Source organism: Pelophylax lessonae, assembly GCF_965119305.1.
Source record: "Pelophylax lessonae genome assembly, chromosome: 2".
Classification (NCBI taxonomy): Eukaryota; Metazoa; Chordata; class Amphibia; order Anura; family Ranidae; genus Pelophylax; species Pelophylax lessonae.
The window spans coordinates 332813244-332837456 of record NC_138769.1 but is presented as its reverse complement, the minus strand read 5'-3'; the positions used below and the strand labels follow the sequence as shown (position 1 = coordinate 332837456).

General features: G+C 44.3%; 1 protein-coding gene across 1 annotated transcript in view; it reads right to left on the bottom strand.

Annotated features, from left to right (window-relative positions):
• The window catches only part of PSMB2 (proteasome 20S subunit beta 2), a 34405-nt gene extending 25948 nt beyond the window's left edge, over positions 1-8457 (bottom strand). Inside the window, exon 1 of the mRNA XM_082244492.1 lies at positions 8250-8457. Within this exon, the coding sequence (XP_082100618.1) occupies positions 8250-8340 (91 nt within the window). The 5' untranslated portion in view covers positions 8341-8457. The remainder of the gene's footprint in view (positions 1-8249) is intronic.
• Between the last annotated feature and the right edge of the window lie 15756 nt (positions 8458-24213).

Genomic DNA, 24213 nt, shown 5'->3' with positions numbered 1-24213 from the left:
CTTAGCATTTTCATAAGGCGGACAGAAAAGGATGCCTGCTTATTTATCGGAGTAGAGCTTTTCTTAAGGCTAGCAGTAAAAGTCCTACAGACATTACATTGCCCACCTTTAAATGCTGACACTCCTAAATCCATGTAATACAGAGTGGGTTCGATCAGGCCTTGACAAATTTGCTTTGAATCTAGGAGCCAGCTAAAAAAAGTTAACGAACGAAGCTTACGGGTAGAACATGTAACATGTTCCTGAAGGTGAACTTATCCTTTCGCTGCCAGAGACGTTTTTGCGTTTTTTTGCACATGTTTAATAAATAAAATTTTAGTCCCGAATATTTCATAAAACACCCAAATCATTACATATATTTTCTACCCGGAAGCACCCACTATGCCGGTCCTGGGCAAGCAGAGCCCAAGATACATAGTGAGGGGGGCGCGCCGCAGGGTGTGTGGAGCATTCAGACGGCAACCCAGGAGCCAGGACGCAATTTCTAGTCACCCCCTGGATTAGATCCATCTTTATTTGAACATATTGGTAAAGAAATAAGAAAGGAAAAATTCCAGTCTATGATATAATGTAACATGTGTATGAGAATAGGTGGAAATAAAAGTTTGGGGATTTTTGCTGAGAACGGATATGCAGAAAAGCAGGAAGCTGCGAGGAGCTGCAGATTCTTTCACTTTCTCTTCCAGCAACTCACACCGACACCATGATGTGACAGATTTCTACAATGACTCACAGCTCTCAAACCAGCCCACACGCTCTAACCTTCTCTTTCTTCACTACCTCCCATCTTATACAGCTCCTCAATAAACACATTTTTAAACACTATGTTTCTTTCAGCTCTTCCCGCTGTTTTATTATCAGGCTCTTACATCCGGCATAGGGGGCAAATGTATGATTTAAAGCTGAATTCAGCAGGAATTTTATTTATTTGCAAATGTACATTGGTCCATCTTGGCTTAATATAAATATGTATATGTGATACCCAGAGGGCCACACTGTAGTAGTCTGCACTACATGCAGTAATAGCTGCGATTCTAGGTGCTGCTCCAACAGACTGCCCTTCTGCGCATGGATGGATGGGATGGGGGATGTTAGCTCACTCGGCACCGCCACCATTCATAGTTCTATGAATAAATTCTAGAATTCTAATTTTTATTTTCAGTGAATACAAGACATTCTCTAATTGGATGAGATGGGGGATGGTGAATTCACCACCACAATTTCCACCTCGCCCAATCACAAAATGTCTTGTATTTGTTGAAAAAAGGCATTCTATGAATAATGGAGGTGCTGAGTGAGTGTTCCTCTGCAGGCAGTGTGGGGGGGAAGCTGGAAGATCATGGCTATCATGCTATCCAGCATCCCCAAAGGCCTTCCACTTATCAGATACTTATATACTTACTTACATACTTATATAATGCCAAGCTGGACCAATGTAAGTATGCAAAAAACAAAATTCCCTGTTCAGCTTTAGAACAGAAATTTACCTTTGTTACTTGAGGCCTACATTTTTTGGCTTCATGGCTAAAAGAAGCCATAGACAGATCAAAATTTTGATCTATGGGCAGGCTGGTTGTACTTAAGTTGGTCGATTATTCAGCTTCAATACAACCAGCCTGTCACTTTTTTTGTACAATTACTGCTGTCAGTAACCAGATTCTGACAACAAGGTAACCTCCCACTGTCAGAACACAATATCGCAGTGGGAGGGATACCCCCATTAATACTGAATGTGTTGATGGAAAATTAAGAAATTTTATTTCCTTCAACCCATGGTTGAAGGAAATACATTTGCATAATGCATGGCCAGCCTAAGCCTTGCCAACTTATGGCTCGTTTCCACTGAGCGGTACGGTACGCTATTTTTGCCGTTTCCATTGTGAATGGTACCCTAATTCCGAACCGCACTGTACCACTTTTTTGGGACCCTTTCGTTGGGGTACCAAGCACATTAGTACCGTACCAACAGGGTGGAGCTACACTCTGCAGAACTTTGATTGGTTGACAGAGAATCGTCTATCACAGCTTTTCTGCTAAACCACGCCTATCATGAAAGGGTACTATTGGCAGTGGAAACGCAATGTCTACCGTTCCAAACCGTACCGTACTGAACCAAACCGTACCGTACCACTCAGTGGAAAAGAGGCTTTACATAACTATATCCAGTGAGTATGTCAAGAGACCAATGAAGGTGCTTACTGTTCAAGAGAAAGGCAGTTAGTGGGGTCTAGAGGACAGGCCTTAGTAACAAAAGGAAACTGGTGTAAGAGAGGTACACAAAGACGACTTCTATGTCTAATTAGAATACTGGTGCATATCTTCTGCTGCCTGCTATCAAGCAGGACTTTAATGTGTTCACATGCAATGTTCAGCATAAACTGTTTGGACACTCTGCTTATGTTGGTAGTTCCATAAAGTTACCAAAAAATAAAAAAACATTAGAATTATACTTACCTTACCCCTGTATTTAACACTTGCTGGGTGTAATGTCACAGTCCTCCTGGAGAAATTCCTGGGGAGTGTAGTGCAGGCCAAATATTGCAACATGACACTCCAGACCATTGCAAGATTTCACAAGCTCTGTATTCCTCAGGACCTAGTCAGAAAGTCTAATGTCATCCTCGTTTAGGTGCTACAGGTGGAAGATGGGGGTAAGGCAAGTATAAATCTAATGCTCTTCCTTACAGATACATTTCAGAACCTCACCTAAACTCCTCCACTGCCACATTTGGCAATTTGGGGGGGGGGGGGGGCAGGTACCTGGATATCACAGGTACCCAATCCCACTTCTGGTCAGATGCGCCGCAACGATCTGAGCGGGAGGTTTGTCATCGTACCCCCCCCCCCCCCCCGCAGCCTGGGACACATGTCAAGTCCCAGAAGACTACGGGAGCATTAACAAGGCACAGCAAGGCCCATGCATGCGCAAGAGGAAACCAGTTGTGAAGATGCAAAGCTTCACTGCCTGTTTCCCTAACTTGAGATCCTGGCACCTGAAGCCAACTGAAAAATCAGCTTGGGTGAGGTCACTGCTGGATCCCTGGACAGGTAAGTGTTCTTGTATTAAAATACATTTTTTTTTGGGGGGGGGGGGGGGGAGCTCCTCTTTAAAGGTGGAGGGGACTGGATAGTATAAGCGCACTTTGCTGTTTTCAACAAGGTTGTGGCTGTGATTGACAGCAGTGGGAGCCATCGAGTCACAGCTCTTGTAGACATCACTGAATAGAGAGGGGGCTGCTGCACACAGAAGGTTTTTTACCTTTATGCATACAATGCATGAAGGTAAAAAAACCTTCAGGCTTTAGAACCACTTTAAGCTTTGACAATAAAACCTGGAAGCTGGTGGATTTCTTTGCAGAGCTGCACCAGATTTTGCACTCTCCAGTTTTAGTAAATCAACCCCACGGTGTGTCCAAAATTGTCTTATGGGGCCACAGTGCACTGACACCTTGTAAACACACAAAGGTGTGACACTACACAACATCCTTATTCTTCAAAAATAATCCATATACAGTAACTACTTACTTGATTGGCCTCAGATGATACACAGAGAGGAAATAAATCCTCCTACATAAGTTGTATCTGTTTATCTGTAGATGACTTTCCCCTACATCCATTCAAAGAGCAGAATTTACAGGGGATCTCATCTCTGAAAAGCAGGGGTGTGGAGAGCTGAAATTAGGTCAGTGAGGAGAGCTCTGAGAGCTGATTGGAGGGAAGGGACACACCCCCATCACACAGGAACAGAGCTGAGGCTGTCAATCAGCTGGAGATCCCTCCCCTGTCACCATTTTTCTATTGGCTTCAGGAAAACTTGTCAGAAGTGACTCTATGCTGATAACAAAAGGAACAAAACAGGCAGAAACAACATTTAGTGCTCTGGATTGTCTGGAGACAAGCACACAATAGAGGCATATGCTTTGTTCATATTTCATGTCTGCGGGTTACAGCCACTTTAATGGTCTTGTAAACTATTTTTTTTTTATATAAAATATTTTTATAAACTATTTTTCATGAAACTGTTTCTTACTGAGTTTTTCTGTCTCTTTGTGATGTCCTCAGTGAGCTCCCAAACCTCTAACTTCAGTTGTTTTGGAGTGAGCAGGGCATGTTAGTTGTGATCAGGTGTACTACAGGTCAACTCAGGAGTGAGCAACAGAGAGTGGCTACATTCCCACATGCACTGACATTTCATTGGGCGAAAATTGGTGTTATTGGCACTTTGCCGATGAGAGAAAAAGGTGCCAACAAAAGCACTGAAAACACACGACTTTGCTGTGATTTTACTGCGCTTATAATGTGTTTTTCATAGGTCACGTCACTCAAAAACTGCATCAAAAACGCAACACAGGTGCGTTATTGATGCGTTTTCAATGCATTTCAACGAGGAGGTGCATTTTTGATGTGGATTTTTAACTGACCAAAAATGCAGCAGGCAAGATTTTTAACACCACAACAGAAGCCCAACAGACCAGTGTGAAGACATACAAAGAATTTCTTGGGCTTTTCCTACACTAAAGGTGCCAATAATGGCCAACAAATTCATATTCATTTAAATTCATGATATTAATTAAAAAGTTGAATATATCAAAAACAGGTGAGGTGAACAGCACTTGGTGAATCTCTGTGTGTAATGCAATCAGACCATCCCACAGGTCATTTGAAGAAAAAAAAAAAAATTGAGGGATTGCTGCACCAACATTTGGTAAAATACATGACATACAAAAAAGTCCATTAGGGTATTCATTCCATCATGTTGGAATACCCTTAACCACTTCCGGACCTCCTGCCGCATATATACTGTGGCAGGGTGGCCTGGCTGAACTAAATCACATCCCTGTACATGATTTTGTGCATAAGATTTGGGCCACGCATTAAGCAAGAGACCTACTCACACTGTGATTGGGCCCAACAGAAGCCAAGTTTGTAGACGCAATAACTTTTGCGTAAACCAATCAATATACACTTATTGGGAGGTGTTTTTTTTTTTTTTACCAAAAACATCTAGCAGAATAAATATTGGCCTAAACTGACGAGGAAATTAGATTTTTACATTTTTTTATTGGGTATGTTTTATAGCAAAAAATAACTTAGAACCCCCAAACAGTGTGTGTGTATATCTACCTATCTATCTATATAGATACACACATTTATATATATATATATATATATATATATGTGATTCTCATTTTAACTAGAATTGTGCAGCTCTACTATATAAATATATATAATACTTTTAAAAACTGTGGTTTTCGGTTTTGGCACCAACATTTTCATTCAGGGCACCTCTACTACATTGCCTATAAGGCCCCATTCACACTTGTGTTGACTGGACTTGAGGCAATGCCTGTGTAATCTTGAGGTCTATGGACCTCAAAATGCATGAGTCAGACCAAAGCAGTGCAGGTGCTACTTAGAAGCTGCTGCGACTTGAAGCTGCACAGATATGAACAGTACTTATTGGAAATCATGGAGTACAACTTGTCATGCAACTTTGCAATCCCAAGTCGCAAAAGTGTGAAAGGGGCCAAACAGAAAGTCAGTCCACAGCAGCAAAAAAAAAAGAATTTAGTGCCGGTTCATACATATGTGATGTAGGAACCCTGCAAATCCACTGTGGGTTCCCGCATCGCACTCTACTCGCAGGCAGTTCACACTGCCATATGCGAATCGCTGGGGGTGTCAATACGTAGTGAACAACACCCCCAGATCAGTTCGCATATGTGGCGACGTGCTGACATCACCACGTGATATCCCGGAAGGATGGGCGATGTTGGATTAGCCGGCTGGCTTTATTTTTATGCATTCTTTGTTTGGATTGCTGTAAGTGCATCTCTTAGGCTCCGTTCACATGTCAGCGTATGGATCGCGGGCAGAACCACCGCGGTTCCGCCCGCGATCCGGAGATTATTGCAAATCGCGGGACGCCTGTGCGTTGCCCGTTGATTTGCAATAGCCCCCCAAACGCTGAACGATGTTGCCGCGATTTCCGCCTGCCGAATCGCAGTAACATCGCGCAAAAAAAATCGCGGGACGCAATACGCGCCAAAGAAGCTCTTGTACGAAAAGCGTCCTGCAATTTTTTTTGGCGCGATGTTACCGCGATTCGGCAGGCGGAAATCGCGGCAACATTGCTCAGCGTTTGGGGGGCTATTGCAAATCAACGGGGAACGCACAGGCGTCCCGCGATTTGCAATAATCTCCGGATCGCGGGCGGAACCGCGGTGGTTCTGCCCGCGATCCATACGCTGACATGTGAACGGAGCCTTAATTTTATAATAAAGTTGATACAATTTACACTCTGAAGGATTATTATCTTTAACATGGGAAGTGATTAACAGTCGTAGCAAGTGGAGGTGGACGTGGTGTTAACAGCCTTTTGGATCCATGGACTTCATGCTACTTCTCATCCCAGAGGCCCTGGCGGGATAATCCCACAAGTGTTGATGACCTTGAGGGTCACGATTTTCTGGTAAGAGGCCATTTCGTTTTGGTGAAGGATTCACCCTGTGGCTAATTTTCACAGTATGGATATTTTAATAATGATGAATGAATTCATTAACTTTTGTCATATTATATAGCGCTACTTTTTTGAATCACATGTGATGGCTGACATGGCATATGTGAACCGGCACTTAAAGGAGGTTTAGAGTAATAGCAGGTCCTTTTTTAGGGGTAAAGTAAAGCTCATGGATAGGGATGCACCGAAATGAAATTCTTGGCCGAAGCCGAATAATAATGAAATGCTTGGCCGAAGGCCGAATACCGAACGCGGTGTTTCGCATTTTTTCCATTTATTTTGCCAATTTTTAGGGGGCACGCTGATGAGCACATTTTATGTTAGGGGGCACTCTGATGGGCAAAACATTTAAATCAGCGTTGCTCTTAACATAAAATATGCCCATCAGAGTGCCCCTTAACATAAAATATGCTCATCAGCATGTCCCTTAGCATAAAATAAAGGGCACGCTGATGGCCACATTTTATGTCAAGGGAGCACTCTGTTGGGCACATTTTTTTTCTTTTTTTTTTTTAAGGGGCACTTTATAGGGCACTCTAATGAGCATGGCAACATATGGCAAAATATGCCAGTCTGCACACTAATGCTTGTGCAGCTACCGTATTCTCCCCCAAATGTGCTCCACATACCTGAACTGCAGCCAGGTCGGAGCCAAAAGCCGCGAACAGGGGGGCGGGGCGTGCACATAGTGTCACGTCCTAGCTCGCTGGACCGAGTGTGAAGGAGCCGCAGTCAGGAGCAGGGGGCGGGACGCGCGCGTGACGTCACACCCCCTACTCGCGGCCAGACAGGACACCGGCGGCTTGTGAGCAGGGAGCCGCAGTGAGGAAGGGGACTGAAGGACTCCTAGGTAGCGGGCTCGCGGTCCGGGCGGAAGCATCGCGAGGGCCGCCATTTAGTGACCGCCGCTGTAGTGCCTCCGGCTATGTTTACAGTGATGCTCGGGGATGGCGGGTCGCCGGTCGGGACATTGTTCGGCACAAATTTATTCGGCCTTTTTACTTATTCGGCCGAACACTGAAAGTGCTTTTTTTGCTATTTTCGGCCGAATAATGTTCGGTTGCCGAACATTCGGTGCATCCCTACTCATGGAACAACAATATTATTTTTGGATAGAATAGAGAGAGCTTAGAACATTTGTTCAGTTTGCTCTTTTTCATCAAGTCGCAAGGATGAGCTTGAGACCCTGTATGTGAGATTTATGTGTCCCCGTATGTGAGATTTACCCTATTTACCATTATCATTAAAAGTGAAAGTAAAAGAAAGTCACACATTTAGGGTTGTCCCCAGAACGGGAATAAAGGGGATATCTTCTAACGGGGGCATTTCTGGTGACAAGCAAGGAATTCCCTTAATTTGCAGGGATTTCCTCTCACTTCCTGTTTGGCTATGAGACAGGAAGTGAAGCGAAATCACCCCAATGGGGCACAGATGGCAAAAATAGACCTGACAGGGATTTTACTCCTCTCTTTCTCTATTGAAAACTTGGTTTTGCCTTTAGCTCTACTATAAGGATACAGACTTGGATATAATTTTAGATGTCACTAGAATTACACGAGGAGTTGATATAAATATAATTATGAAGGATCTTGTATAATGGAGAGGATGACACTGTTTCAGGTGTACATAAGCCATGAATACATCATGTGTGTTGATGGTTCCTATGGCGGGGAAGAATGGTGGTGGCGATGGCAGTCAGGTGCTGTGTCTGATGGCGGTTGGCACTCACCATGCTTCATCTTGATGATGCTGTTGGCACACACGGTATCGGCGGCCACCATTACGTAGTCCGACCCTTGGATCCCGATGAGATACTCCATGGCTGCAATGAGCTCTTCTTTTCCGGTAAATCAGCACCCTGGGCTCAGGACGTTACACAGCAATTCACCTCAGGCCGGGATCCTGGCGCACGCCTCTGACGTCAGGAGCAGCGCCGCTCGCAAGGGATGCTGGGGATTGTAGTGGAGAGCACGAATGACTTGCTTCTTTCCTCCTCATGTGATTCATTGTCTGTTTGAGGATTGTAGCTAATATGATGGTCAAAAGGGTATCACTGTATCTGTTTTTGTGAAAAAGCCAGTGTAAAGCAAAAGAGGGGCTAAAAAGAGCACATAGGGGTTTATTCAGTCACTTTTAGGTTATAATTTTTCCTGAGGTTGCTGTGTACTTGGCATACATTGAGGGACATTTGTGAAGCAAACTATTAACAATTCAGACTGACTCTTAGGACTGTTCGACTGTTCCTTTCTGAATAGCAATCTGTGTGCAAATCACTATTCAGAGAGCGATTTCTATCTTCTCTTTACTTCCTACTTTAACCACTTCTGGACTGGCAGGATTTGCCCCCTTAACCACTTAAGCCCCGGAAGATTTTACCCCCTTCCTGACCAGGGGGTATTTTGCGATTTTTTTTACTGCGTGACTTTAACGGACAATTGCGCGATCGTGCGGCGCTGTACCTAAACGAATTTGACGTCCTTTTTTTTCCCACAAACAGAGCTTTCTTTTGGTGGTATTTGATCACCTGTGCGATTTTTTGATCATGCGCTATAAACAAAAAAAAAAGCGTCAATTTTGCAAAAATAAAAATATTTTTCACATTTTTTTATATGAAATTCCCCCCCAAAAAAATGTAAAAATCTAAATTTTTTAACATTTTTGGCCAATTTGTTTTATGCTACATATGTTTGGTAAAAAAAATCGCAAAAAGCGTATTTTGATTGGTTTGCGCAAAAGTTATCGCGTTTACTAACAAAGGGCTAGATTTTTGTCATTTTTGTTGGTTTTTTTTTTTTTTTTTTCAAAACAGTGAGGTTTATTGAAACTTTTGGTACAATACAAAGATAAACCGTGCATTGAAACTTCGACTAATCATAATACACAGGGGTACAAGAATACAAATATTCACAGTAATTAACACTTAGAGACAGACACAGTAAAAAATAAAAAATAAAAAAATAAGGCAGTAGTCAGTTACTTTCATGCGGCCCAACACTCAAGCAAACAATATTGGTTTAACAAGGACGGTCAGCATAAAGTAGCTACCCACATCACTACTGAGCCGTATCAGGGCATTGCACCCATTTGTCCCAAATCTTGTTGAACTTCTGAGGGCACCCCCTGTGTTTATATAGAAGTTTATGAAATGGGATGACACTATTAATTTCCTTAATCCACAACCCTAAAGTGGGAAGAGTGGGTCTCATCCACCATCTGGCTATCAATTTTCGTGCTATAAATAAGGTTTCCTGAAGAAATATGATAGTGGATTTGGGCATCTCTCCATCCGGATAGACCCCCAGGAGACACTCTTTAGGAGAGAGTTGTAGAGGAGACCCCATTTTGTCATGTAGAAATGTGACCACCTGTTGCCATAAAGTCTGTAATTGGGGACAGCTCCACAGTAGATGAAAGAAGGAAGCATCAGGGTCTCCGCACATAGGACAAGAGGGGGCCAAGTCTGGGTGATATTTGGACAGTCTAAGTGGGGTGAGATAAGCCTGGTGTAATATGAAGGTCTGGGTTAGGCGATCCGACAGTTTTGGCGACACTCTGCGGCACGTCTCCAGGGCATCCTCCCACTCCTCATCCTCCATGGCCCCCACACTACGCTCCCAGCGGGTCTTAAGTGCAAAAGCTAAAGTGGTCGAAGAAGGTGTGTGGAGCTCAGAGTAGAACATGGAAATGAGGTGACTGGGTTCTGTACTTTTAACAATCTCAAGGGTGGTAATCGATTCCATCTCAGGAGGGCCATCAGGGAATTGAGATCTATAGGCATGGGAGAGCTGCAAGTATCTGTAGTGCATGGGGCCCTGGAGCGCAAACTGGTCTCGCAGGGTCTCGTAAGACCGCAGACCAGTGGTCGTGGAGATATGGCTAAGGAGAAGAATACCCCTCCCACTCCATACAGACAAATCAGGGATGGAAAGAAACTCACGCAATGTGCTATTATGCCACAGAGGGTTAAGGGTGTGGAATGGAGGGCATCAAAGCCTGGACGCTACTACCTCCCAGATCCGACAATAGTGATATAGAAGTGATCTGGGGCACAGGGGCTCCAACGAGCCCCTGACGCCCCTAAGGATAACTAGAAGGGGGTCCCCGAGGGGATGAGCCCACCCAGGGCAGAGCAGGGTCAGGAAGCGCTCTCTATCCGTTTTATCTATATGAAAGAACTGGGACAACTGAGCTGCCAGATAGTACAGATTAAAATCCGGCAGGGCCAACCCCCCTAGATTTGTAGGATTCTTGAGCTTGCGCCAGGAGATCTTGTGCCGGTTAGCACCCCAAACAAAGGTCTTGAGGAGCGATTCCATCTGCTTAAACAGCTTGAGTGGCAGATAAATAGGAGAGTGCCATACAACATAGAGAATTTTGGGAAGGAGAACCATTTTAATTAAATTGACTCTACCCATCACTCCCAGTGGTAATTTAGACCATACTTGAATTTTAGCCTTAAGCAGAGGGAACAAGGGTTGAACATTATCCGGGACATAATCTGCTGAGCTAGTTGTCACTTGAATCCCTAAGTATTTGATGCGGGATACACATTGTAAGGCCGGGTTTGCGGGGGCGATCGCCTGCGGGCTCTCGTCGAGTGGAAGATTTGTGATTTATCCCAGTTTATCTCAAAACCGGAGAATCGTCCGTACCGTTCAATTAAAGAAAGGGCTGTGAGCAGGGATTCTCGAGAGTCTTCCAAATACAGCAAAGTGTCATCAGCATACATACTGATTTTCTCCTCTAGTGGTCCCCTACGTAGGCCACGAATCCCGGGATGTGCTCTAATGGCCATCGCCAGGGGTTCCGCGGCCAGGGCATACAGCAGAGGGGAGAGGGGGCACCCTTGTCGAGTGCCACGGGATAAAGGGAAGGCGGTCGACTGCCAGCCGTTGGCCAGGACCCTAGCTACCGGGGCGCTATATAGGAGTTTGACCCACTTAATAAAATTAGGTCCAAAGCCATATCGGTCCAGGCAGGTCCATAGAAAAGGCCACTCTACCGAGTCAAATGCTTTAGCCGTGTCCAAGGAGACCACCACCCTGCCACCCATTCCGTCGTGTTGTGCCTGGAGATTCATGAATAACCGGCGAAGGTTAAATAAGGTGTTCCTCCCAGGCATGAACCCGGCCTGGTCCAAGTGTATGAGCGAAAGGATCACCTTGTTAAGACGAAGGGATAAAATTTTCGCAAGGATTTTAGTGTCAACTGGGAGCAAAGAGATGGGACGGTAAGACTCCGGGGCGTGTAAGTCCTTGCCCGGTTTGGGGATGAGTACAATTAACGCCTCCCGCATAGAAGGGGGCAGGACTGCATCCTTGAACAGGGATTGAAACAAAGCCAATAATTTAGGAGAAAGGAGTTCCGAATATTGGGAGAAGAACTCAATCGGGAGGCCGTCTAGGCCGGGGGCCTTAGATCTAGGGAACTTGGACACGGCTGTTGCAATCTCCTCCACAGAAATGGGTGCCTCGAGGGTCGCCAACTGGTCGGATGTCAAAGTGGGAAAGTCAATAGAGTCCAAAAAGTCATGCATGTCAGTACAGTCAGCAGGGGCTTTAGAAGTGTAAAGTGTACTAAAAAATGATCGGAAACACTGTGTCACCGCAGCAGGATCAGTGATCTCATTACCCAGGTCATCCTTTAAAGTAATAACTACCGGGGGCCTATCCTCACAATGGACTAAATATGCGAGTAGTTTCCCCGCCCGCTCTCCATGTGCAAACAGATTCTGCTTCTGAAAAAACATCTTAGATTTCGCCTTCTCATATTCAAGTTGGGAAAGGACTTTAGAGGTCAATTTATACTGGGATTCATGTGTCGGAGTCGGGTCCGCCATAAAGGCCTGTTCAGCTTCAGTTAAGTTTGTCGTTGCCCTTGAGATCTCCTCGGCAGCCCGCGCCTTAACAGCTTTGATTTTGGAAATCATAGTGGATCTGGCAAACAGTTTAAATGCCTCCCACACCGCAGCCGGGGAGGCAGTGCCCTCATTATCAGAAAAGAATTGTGTCCAGGTCCCCTCAATGTCGTTCCCATCAGACACCAAGGGGAGCCAGGCGGGATTCAGGCGCCAGGCCGGGGGAGGTCTATTACAGGGCAAGGACAACAGTATCCAAAAAGGGCAGTGATCAGACAGAGTCCGTGGGGCGAAGCCCGCCGCCAGTAACCTGGGGAGCAGGGTTCGAGACAACAATATCATGTCAATGCGTGACATAGAATGGTGTGCAGCCGAGAAGCATGAGTACGCACGCTGAGCGGGGTATTTGCTGCGCCAGGAGTCGGCCAAACCAAAGCTCTCCAACAATCGGGAGAACCTGGTCGGGGACGACCCCGGCGGCGCCTGAGAGGCGCCACCGGATCTATCCAGACCCGAGTCCATCACATTGTTAAAGTCGCCCAGCCAGATCACCGGGGCCCCCGGGCATTGTGCCATAAACGCCAATCCCTCCATTATTACCACAGTAGAGTAAGGGGGGGGGGGCACATAGAAAGCCATCAGCAACATCAACTCCCCATAGACTGACGTTTTGAGAAAGACATATCTGCCCATTGGGTCGACCTGAGATCCTAGGAGCTGGAAATGTACCGACTTGGCCACCAGAAGCACCACACCCCTGGAGTGCGAGCTATATGCTGAGTGCTGCACCCAGCCAACCCAGGGTCGTTTGAGAGACTGCTGTACGCGGCCCTCCAAGTGTGTTTCCACCAGTACTATAATGTCAGCCCGGACACGGCATAGGACATTAAAGACAGCCGTCCGTTTAATCTTATCGCGCATACCCCTGACATTCCACGTCAACAATTTCAATGCGGCCATGGCAGGGGTAATACGGAGCGTGGAGCGGAGGCTCCCAGGATCTCAGGCAATAAGGCCACAGAACTAACAATTTCACGGTCATACACTGGCATTAATAAACGGCAGTAAAAGAGCAGGCAGTTATTACTTGAGGTCAATGTGCATAGAACATAAACAGTATAGAGATTGTACCAAATATAAACTGTAAACAATGGCAATACCCCAATCCCCCCACCCTGCCCTGCACCAACCCCAACTTGTGCGGGCATGTTCCCAAACAAGCGCCTCAACCAGAACAGGCCCACATGCGACTGGAAAAGAGCAAAACCAGGGAGCCAGGGACCCCCAGGAAAGTCAGCAAAAATACAGCAAAATACAGCTAGGATAAGCAAGGGGACCCGGGGGCCCAGGTCCAACAAAAGTCGCAGGGGGCAACAGGGGAGTTGGGCGCAAACACACGCCTGAGCGGGTGTAGGGGGCGAAAACCAACAGGTGTATCGCTGGGTAGCAAAGCCTATGGGTAGGTGGAAATCCATAGGAAGAGAACAGAAAAGACAGTTCCATTCATGGAGCTAGGACGCTCCGCCGGTCAAACACAGGAGCAGTAGGCCAGGGAAATGAGGGGGGAGGGGGGGGGGAGGGGGATGCAAAGTCTTGAGTTCCGCAGGATCTACAAAACCCCCTCCACCCCTGCAGCAGTGAAAGGCATAGGCAATCAGGGAGAAAGTGTCATGAAGTCGCCAGGGCAAGGCGGTCAGGCTCTGGCTTCCAATCCTTCCAATCAGGAGATGGCTGCCTCCGGATCCTCGAAGAAGTGGGCTCGGTCCTCACCCTCCACTCTAAGACGGGCTGGGTACAACATGGAGTACTTGATATTCTTGATACGCAGCCTGCGTTTGACCTCCAGAAAGCTCTTGCGGCGTCTCTGGACCTCAGCAGAGAAGTTGGGGAAAATCGCTACTTTGTGATTTCCAAATGGAATGTTCCCCTTAACTCTGGCCAGGCGTAATATGGCATCCCTGTCCCGATAGTTCAGGAATTTAGCGATGAATGTGCGGGGGGGTGCACCCTGAGGGGGGGATGCCCTGAGAGGCGATGTGCACGTTCCACAACAAAAGTGGGTGAGAAGGATTCTCTGCCATATGTCTGAATGAGCAATTGTTCCAAATAGGATGAGGGGTCTGCACCTTCAGAGCCCTCCGGGAGGCCAATGAACCGCAGGTTACAGCGGCGCAGCCTATTCTCCATGTCATCCTGTTTTTGGAGGATAAGGTTTACTTGATGCTGCAGCCTGTCTGAGGAGTTTTGTAATGGGGGGAGGGAGTCTTCCACCTCGCTAAGTCTGTGTTCAGCCTCACCAACTCTGTCCCTTAGCTTCTGCATATCCTGGCGCATCAATGATATATCTACCTTCACCTCCTCGATTTTAGTTGTCAGCATGGTCTGGCAAGTGGCAATCGCTTCCAATACCCTAGATGTAGCAGAGCTCTCAGGCGCCTCCACCACGAGCGGCGGGCCGGCGCCATCTTGGATCGGGGCCTCCTTCTCCAGTCTCCGGTATGCAGCTAGTTTTGCCGCAGCTTCGGAGCCTTTCTTCGGCGGAGACATGCGGAGGTCGGTGCCGCGGGTGTGTGGGAGGTGAAGAGAGGATTATTGTGCCCGGAGGGCTGCAGGATTAGCGGTAAAGGATATCGGTCCGGCGGAGCTCCTCTCACACGCGTCCTCTTACATGCTGCGCCAGGCCACGCCCCCTTGTTGTTTTTTTTTAAACGCGTAATTGTGGCGATCTGCGATTTTTTGCGGTACTGCGACATTGCGGCAGACAGATCGGACCCTTGACTGACATTTTTGACACTTTTGGGGTTACCAGTGACATTTCTACAGTAATCAGTGCTATACATATGCACTGTTACTGTAAAATTACACTGGCAGTGAAGGGGTTAACTTTTTTTTGAGAGGGAGGGGTGGTGTGTGTCCCTAGGGGCGTGATTCTAACTGTGATTGGCTGTGGCTTGAGGTGTAGGAACAGTGATCAACGGTCCTACATAGGGGAGAAAGACAGGCGGCTTGTTTACATAAGCCGCCTGCCTTTCTCCCTCTCCACCGACGATCGCAGAGTGACCAGCGGACATCGGGTCTGCCGGTCACACGCGCGCGGGGGGGGGGGGTCCGTGACCGCGTGGGATCGGGAGCGCACCTCCGGGGGCGCGCGCTCGCTCCCTAGACCCTCACAGGCTAGCGACGTAGATCTACGTCACTCTGCCTGTGAGGGGCTGACTGCCGACGTAAATAGTCGTGCGGCAGTCGGCAAGTGGTTAAGTCGATTTTGGGCCATCCGCTTGCTTATGGTCACTTGAAAAAGAAATGGATAGTTACGATTTATTTATTTTTTTTACTTACCTTCTTATTGAAGAAAAATATACTTACCTTTCTTCCACTTCCTCCCTCTGTGGCCGCGGCCCGTGCCGTCACTTCCTCTTTGCATTGATTCCTGGAAGCCGAACGTTATCGCTCCCAGGAATCAATGCGCCTGCACCGGCCCCCTCTCGTCACTTCCAGTGACGGCGCGTCATTCCCGACTAAACAGCTTCTGGGCATGTCCAGAAGCTGTGGAGAGATGACGCACACGCACCGGAAGTGACGAGCTGGGCCCAGTGCAGGCGCATTCTGGGAAAAGGGGACACGGAAGAGAACGCAGAAGAGGACGCGCTGGCTTCAGCTGCCCACACCTGAGATGGCAGCGCTGGAGAAGAAATTTTCAAGGTAAGTATTTCTTCTAAAAGGTAAGTGCAACCCGGGACAGATCAGAGGCTATCCATTGTGGAATGTACTAGCCCTGACTGTCCCGGGGGTATTTTTATTGAAAAAATATTTTCGTGGCCGGAACTCCGCTTTAACAAGCAGGCCATTTTTTGCAATTCGGCACTGCGTTACTCTAATGGACAATTGCACAGTTGTGCAACACTGTACCCAAATAAAATTGATATCCTTTTTTCCCCCACAAAATAGAGCTTTCTTTTGGTGGTATTTGATCACCTGTGCGATTTTTATTTTTTACGCTATAATCACAAAAAACACAATTCTGAAAAAAGAACAATATTTTTCACTTTCTGCTATATTACATTCCCCAAAAAAAATAATTTAAAAATCCAATTTTTTTTTTAATTTTAGGCCAATTCGTTTTCTGCTACATATTTTTGGTAAAAAAAAAAAATCACAATAAGCGTATTTTGATTGGTTTGCGCAAAAGTTATCGCCTCTACTAACTACGGGAAAGATTTATGTCATTTTTATTGTTTTTTTTTTTTTTTTTTTACTGGTAATGGCGACGATCTGCGATTTTTTTTTTTTTTTTGCGGGACTGCAACATTGCGGAGGACAGATCGGACCCATAACTAATATTTTTGACACTTTTGCGGGGGAACCAGTGACATTACTACAGTAATCAGTGCTAAAAATATGCATTGTTACTATAATAATGACACTGGCAGGGAAGGGGTTAACACTGTGGGTGATCAAGGGTTTAAATGTGAGCCTAGGGGAGTGATTTTAACTGTAAGGGGGCAGGGCTTGTGAAATTATCACAGAGACCTGTGATTCTACATAGAAGGATCACAGGCACTCTGTGAACATTCCAGAGAGAAGGATGGTCAGCACCTCTTACAATCCTTCAACCTCATTTTGTTTCTCGTTATAGGGATGGAGACGCCGGGCAACACCAGCTTGGGTCTCATCTAAAGTCCCACCTAGTCCAATATGTTTATATGTTTACAGCTGTGTTTACAACAGCTGACTGTTCTTCTCTCTCAGCGGGGAGCGATTGTGGGTGGCAGACGGCAATCGGAGCCACCTGCCCCGTGCATCGGAGTCCCCGCTACTAGCTGTAGACCTACGTCGGTTTGCACAAGAGGGGCTGCCTGCCACAGTAAAAGTGGTTAAAGTGGTTGTAAATCTTTTTTTGTATTAAAATAACAAACATGCCTATACTTACCTGCTCTGTGCAAGGGTTTTGCACAAGGCAGCCTCAATCCTCTCCTTCTGGGGTCCCCCCGCGGCGCTCCTGGCTTCATTGGGTGCCCCAACGGAAAGCCACTTTCCATAGGAGCACCTGTGCGGGCTCTCTGCCGGGACAGTTTTTCGCCTTAACCACCATGCAATGCCAAGTTGCGGTTTCCAAAGAAACCAAAGTCCTTTCCTGTATTAACAGAGGCATGGACTCCAGAGAGAGAGATATCATTTTGCCCCTGTACAAATCATTAGTAAGACCTTATCTGAAATATGCAGTTCAGTTTTGACCACCATTTCTTCAAAAGGATATCTTGTAACTGGAGAAAGTGCAGAGAAGGGCAACCAAACTGATAAGAGGCATGGAGGAGCTCAGCTATGAGAAAAGATTAGAGGAACTGAATTTATTCTCTCTTGAGAAGAGGAGATTAGGAGGGATATGATCAACATGTATAAATACATAAGGGGTCCATATAGTGAACTTTGTGTTGAGTTGTTCACTTTAAGGTCATCACAGAGGACAAGAAGGCACTTTTTACATCTAGAGGAAAACAGATTTTGTCTCCAAATACGGAAAAGGTTTCTTTACCATAAGAGCTGTGAAAATGTGGAATAGACTCCCTCCAGAGGTGGCTCTGGCCAGCTCACTAGATTGCTTTTAAAAAGGCCTGGATTCTTTCCTGGGTGTACATAATATAAGTGGGTACTAACATTTTTTTTAGGTAAAATTGATCCAGGGAATATCAGATTGCCTCTTGGGAGATCAGGAAGGAATTTTTTCCCCTGCTGTAGCATATTGGATCATGCTTTGCTGGGTTTTTTCGCCTTCCTCTGGATCAACTGCAGGTATAGGATTGTCTATACGGGATTGTATGGTTGTGTTTTCATTACTGTTTGTTTTTTTTTGTTGGTTGAACCAGATGGACTTGTGTCTTTTTTCAACCTGACTAGCTATGTGATGCATAGAATGCATTAAGGTGAAAAACCGTAAAGTCTTCCATTTTTTTCTTCCCTGCAAAGTAAATGCATAATGTGCTAGTATGCATCGCATGCGACTTCCTTCCGGGTCTGCGGACTCTGGCTGTATTACTGTCTGGAGCTGAGTGACGTCTCTCCCGCGAATGCACACGAGAGCCGCCGGTCACGGCACAGTTCTCTGAAACAATGGCACGGGCGGCTGTTTCTTCAGAGCGCATGCGCCGATGATGTCATTGGCTTCATGCATTGTAAATATCTGTGTAAATAATGGCAATGCCTGGTGTAGGCCACAGCTGATGTACCTACTAATCTGAGGTATGTACAGGGAGGTACACCTAGTATAGAGATGACAAAAAGGGGCTGCTAGGCTTGGGTTTCTTAAAAGCATACATCTCTTTTAAATCACAGTTGCAACACCCTTCTCCTTAACCTCCTAGGCGGTAATCCCGAGCGTGACTCGGGGTTGGTTTTTCATATCAGGAGCGGTAACCCCGAGTCACGCACGGGGTGGATTGCAGAGAGCGCAGCGGTGTTCTCTTACCTTATCCTGGCGATCCAGCGATGATCTCTCATTGCTGAGATCGCCAGCCGAGAGTCCCGCCGCTCCTCCGTCCCTCCGTCGGTCTGATCACTTCCTAGTTCCGTTCCCTGCAGCAGCAATGCTGCATTGGAGCGGAACTAGGGAGGGAAATTCAAAAAAAAAAAAAAACGTTGCACAAAACACAAAAAACATTTTGTATTATATATATATATATATATATATATATATATATATATATATATATATATATATATATATATGCATATATGCATATATATATATGCATATATATATGCATATATATATATATATATATATATATATATATATATGCATATACATATATGCATATATATATATATATATATATATATATATATATATATATGCGCATATATATATATATATATACCGGTATATATATATATATATATATATATATATATATATATATGTATATATATATATATATATATATATATATATATGCACACACACACATATATATATATATATATAAAATTATATTATTGATTCAATTATAATTCATGCGTTATATATTATATATATATATATATATATATATATACACACATATATCTATAATATATAATGCATGAATTATAATCTAATCAATAATATAATTTTATTATATATATTATATATTAAATAATAAAATAATATTATTGATTCGATTATAATTCACGTGTTTGTGTTTCAAATTTATCACATCTGGGATGTCTACTAGAGTCTTGTTTTGGTCAGGTTTAAGTCAGTAATTACTAAGAATTGTAGGCCTATAATACATAACGCCAAATTTCCATGAAAACAATTGTACCGCTTTTGGTATGTAATTCCAGACATAATCGTACCGCCAGGGAGGTTAAATAAGTTTAACAAAGAGGTTATGAAATAAGATGCCTATCTGCCTATAGCTGCATGCCCCACAAAAAAATAGCATTGGGGTTGATTTGCTAAAACTGGAGAGTGAAAAATCTGTTGAAGCTGTTCATTGTAGCCAATCAGCTTCAAACTTCAGCTTGTTTGACAAAAAACTTGGAAGCTGATTGGTTTCTATGCAGACCTGCACCAGATTTTGCACTCTCCTTTTTAAGTAAATCTACCCAAGTGTGCTGTAGGTAAGCAAAATATATATAATATAGTTCCCCTCATTTTGAGGGACTGTGCCTTTTTAGTAATCAAATCTTTCTGTTCCTTCCTTCCTCTGCAAATCTCTCTTCTTTAGTTTGATGTATATATGGACAAATAAACAATATAAAGTTTATCTAAACTAAAGAACAAAAATATAATACATTGGAGTTTGCCAGTTCTTAGATGTTGTAGCAGAAAAGGCCTGGAAAAAAAAAGGAATGCAGCCATCTCATGTACAGACTGGGAACCTGCAATATGTACAATGTATGTTTTTTGGGATTAGATATGCTTTAACTTCCACAAATATTATAAGTAAGTATAAAGAAAACATAGTGGTGAAAATATAAGTGGGTTTCGGTGATATTATTTTCCCTTTATGGTCTGCATGACCAGACATGTAAAAGGAGGTATGGCCTTTGACCTAATATTTTGTGCTACGAGGTGTCCCTCTTTCCCATCTCAGAAAGTTGAGGGGTATGTAATAGTAGATGCATCAGGACAGCTGTTCCATGCTACACTGTACATTCAATTCCCTGACTGCCAGAAATGATGCTGCACTTCAACTAGCATTGCTTCCAGGAGTTGGGTATTCTCCAGCATAGGAATCTTGGCTCTTAAAGGTGTGAGCCTTCCTGACAGGTTTCCTTTAATGTGCAGCATTAACCACTTAAGCCCCGGAGGATTTTCCTCCTCAAAGACCAGGGCCTATTTTGCGATTCGGCACTGCGTGACTTTAACAGACAATTGCGCTGTCGTGCGGCGCTGTACCCAAATGAAATTGACGTCCTTTTTTTTCCCACAAACAGAGCTTTCTTTTGGTGGTATTTGATCACCTGGGCGATTTTTACGTTTTGCGCTATAAACAAAAAAAAGAGCGACAATTATGAAAAAATAATATTTTTCACATTTTTTTATATGAAATTCCCCCCCAAAAAAATGTAATAATCAAAATTTTTTAACATTTTAGGCCAATTTGTTTTCTGCTACATATGTTTGGTAAAAAAAATCGCAATAAGCGTATGTTGATTGGTTTGCGCAAAAGTTATTGCGTTTACTAACTAAGGGAAAGATTTATGTCATTTTTATTGTTTTTTTTTAACTAGTAATGGCGGCGATCTGCGATTTTTTTTTTTTTTTTTTTTGCGGGACTGCAACATTGCGGCGGACAGATCGGACCCTTGACTGACATTTTTGACACTTTTGGGGGTACCAGTGACATTTCTACAGTAATCAGTGCTATACATATGCACTGTTACTGTAAAAATGACACTGGCAGGGAACGGGTTAACTTTATTAGTGATTAAGGGGTTAAGTGTGTCCCTAGGGGCGTGATTCTAACTGTAAAGGGGCGTGGCTAGTGATGTAACCACAGAGACATACGATCCTACATAGCAGGATCGTATGATCTCTGCAGTTACATCAGGGAGAATGACAGACATCTCTCCACTGGGAGATCGCGGGTGACCGGCTAACATCGGAGCCACCGGTCACTCGCGCGGACATGTCAGGGACCGAGACTGTCTGCTGTTCTATATACACTCACCGGCCACTTTATTAGGTACACCTATTCAATTGCTTGATCAAATTGCTAATCAGCCAATCACATGAAAGCAACTCAATGCATTTCAGCATCTAGACGTTCTGAAGACGACTTGCTGAAGTTCAAACCGAGCATCAGAATGGGGAAGAAAGGGGATTTAAGGTCTGAATTTTTTAAAACTGCTGATCTACTGGGATTTTCACGCACAGCTCTCTCTAGGGTTTACAGAGAATGGTCCAAAAAAGGGAAAATATCCAGTGAGCGGCATTGTGTGGACAAAAATGCCTTGTTGATGTCAGAGGAGAATGGGCAGATCTCAGGTTCGAGATGATAGAAAGGCAATAGTAATTCAAATAACCACTCGTTACAACCAAGGTATGCAGAATACCATTGCTGAATGCACAACACATCAAACCTTGAAGCAAAAGGGCTACAGCAGCAGAAAACCATACATGGTACCACTCCTGACAGCTAAGAACAGGAAACTGAGGCTACAATTTGCACAGGTTCACCAAAATTGGATAATAGAAGATTGGAAAAACGCTGCCTGGTCTGATGAGTCTCGATTTCAGCTGCGACATTCAGATGGTATGGTCAGAATTTGGCGTAAACAACATGAAAGCATGGATCCATTCTGCCTTGTATCAGTGGTTCAGGCTGGTGGTGTTGGTGTAATGGTGTGGGTGATAGTTTCTTGACACACTTTGGCCCCCTTAGAACCATCTGAGCATCGTTTAAACGCCACGGCTTACCTAAGTATTGTTGCTGACCATGTCCATCCATTTATGACTATAGCGTACCCATCTTCTGATGGCTCCTTCCAGCAGGATAATGCACCATGTCACAAAGCTCAAATCATCTCACCACTGGTTTCTTGAACATGACAATGAGGTCACTGTACTCCAATGGCCTCCACAGTCACCACATCTCAATCCAATAGGCACCTTTGGGATGTGGTGGAACGGAAGATTCACATCATGGATGTGCAGCCGACAAATCTGCAGCAACTGCGTGATGCTGATATGGAGCAAAATCTCTGAGGAATGTTTCCAACAACTTTTTGAATCTTTGCTACGAAGAAGGCAGTTCTGAAGGCAAAAGGGGGTCCAACCCGGTACTAGCAAGGTGTACCTCATAATTTTTTTTGTATTATTCTGCAGTGTATGGATGCTCTTTGCCACCCTTACCCTGCTTTGCATTATTGCTCCTGTCTGTGCACTTTTTTAATAAAACTGCTTAAGGTACAGTTACTCCCTGTCTGATAATTTGGATGAATATCTATTCTGTTAAAATAGCATAGCTCTTACTAATGTCACCAGCTGGCCCTAATATTTGCTTACTTTGCTAGCATAAGGATAATGTGAACAATACAAGCATACAAAATAATGGCAGACCATGCTATTAGTAGGGGAATATCAAAGAGTCTTTTTTTTAAGGGTTGAAAAATGACAAACGTGACAGGATGGGGATGGTTGGTAGTCGATATTGACAATGTGCTATGACTGGCAAATCAGCTGTGAAGGTGTATTGTGATGGTTATCATAGATAGTCTTTTCACCTATTCTGTGGGCAAACTGAAAAAGACAATTGGTCCCATATATGAAACCTGTGAAAGTCTAGATGCTTTTTTGAGAAGTTTCAGCACGTGCATTTATCAGTCATCAAGTAAAATGCACACTTGCTGTTGAAGTACAGGTTTATGCACTAATCTATAATATTTTCTTCAGAAAATGATTACTCAATGGGGGCAACTGGAATGCAAGGTGACTGGTGTTAACAGATCAATAAGACAATATAATAGATATCCTGAGGTGAAAAATGGTATTATGGGCTAAGAGGTGCTCTCATTTCACAGTCTTCAATGACAGCTCTGTACCACAAAATGTTTGTATGGAATGTGTAGGCCTGAAGACACACACAGACAACATAACAGCTTAAAAATGCATGGTAAACGTGAACACATTCAAAAGACTCACATTATACGTAAGGGCATATTAGGACTTTTCATTGCTTGGGTATCTTTATTTTTATTACATGTGCAATTCTTTATAAGGTCACAAATACGTTTTTGAGATCCTTGTGTGAAAATTCTTTATGAGGTCACAAATAAGTTGTAGAGATCTTTGTGTGACATATTGGGGTTGATTTACTAAAACTGGAAAATGTGCAAACTCTGGCACAGCTCAGCATAGAAAACAATCAGCTTCCATGTTTTTTTTATTTTTATCAAAGCTTAATTTAACATGCTGAAGTTAGAAGCTGATTGGCTACAATTCACAACTGGACCACATTTTGCATTTTCCAGTTTTAGTTAATCAACCCCATTGTGTGTAGCGACCCTCCAGCAGCAAAGAAAACCCTTAGCGCTGGGCAAGCTGACATAACCCCAGGGTGGATCCATGGCCACAGTAGAGGACTGAAAATAACATTGGGTGCCAGTAATGTTTTTGTCTTTTTCAGATGTTTATTTGCTCCAGACTCACAGGGAAAGAGAGGTTAGGGCTTTAGCTATCTCCAGCAACATAGTTTGGTTGCTTTTATTATTGTGCAAGCAAGATATTTGTCATACAAACGCAGTTAATAGAGACACTGTAAGCAAAACAGTACCCCTGAGGAAGAAGTATTACACTTCGAAACGCGTTGCGTCCCTGCTTCTACAGTACTCACGTTGTATGCAACTT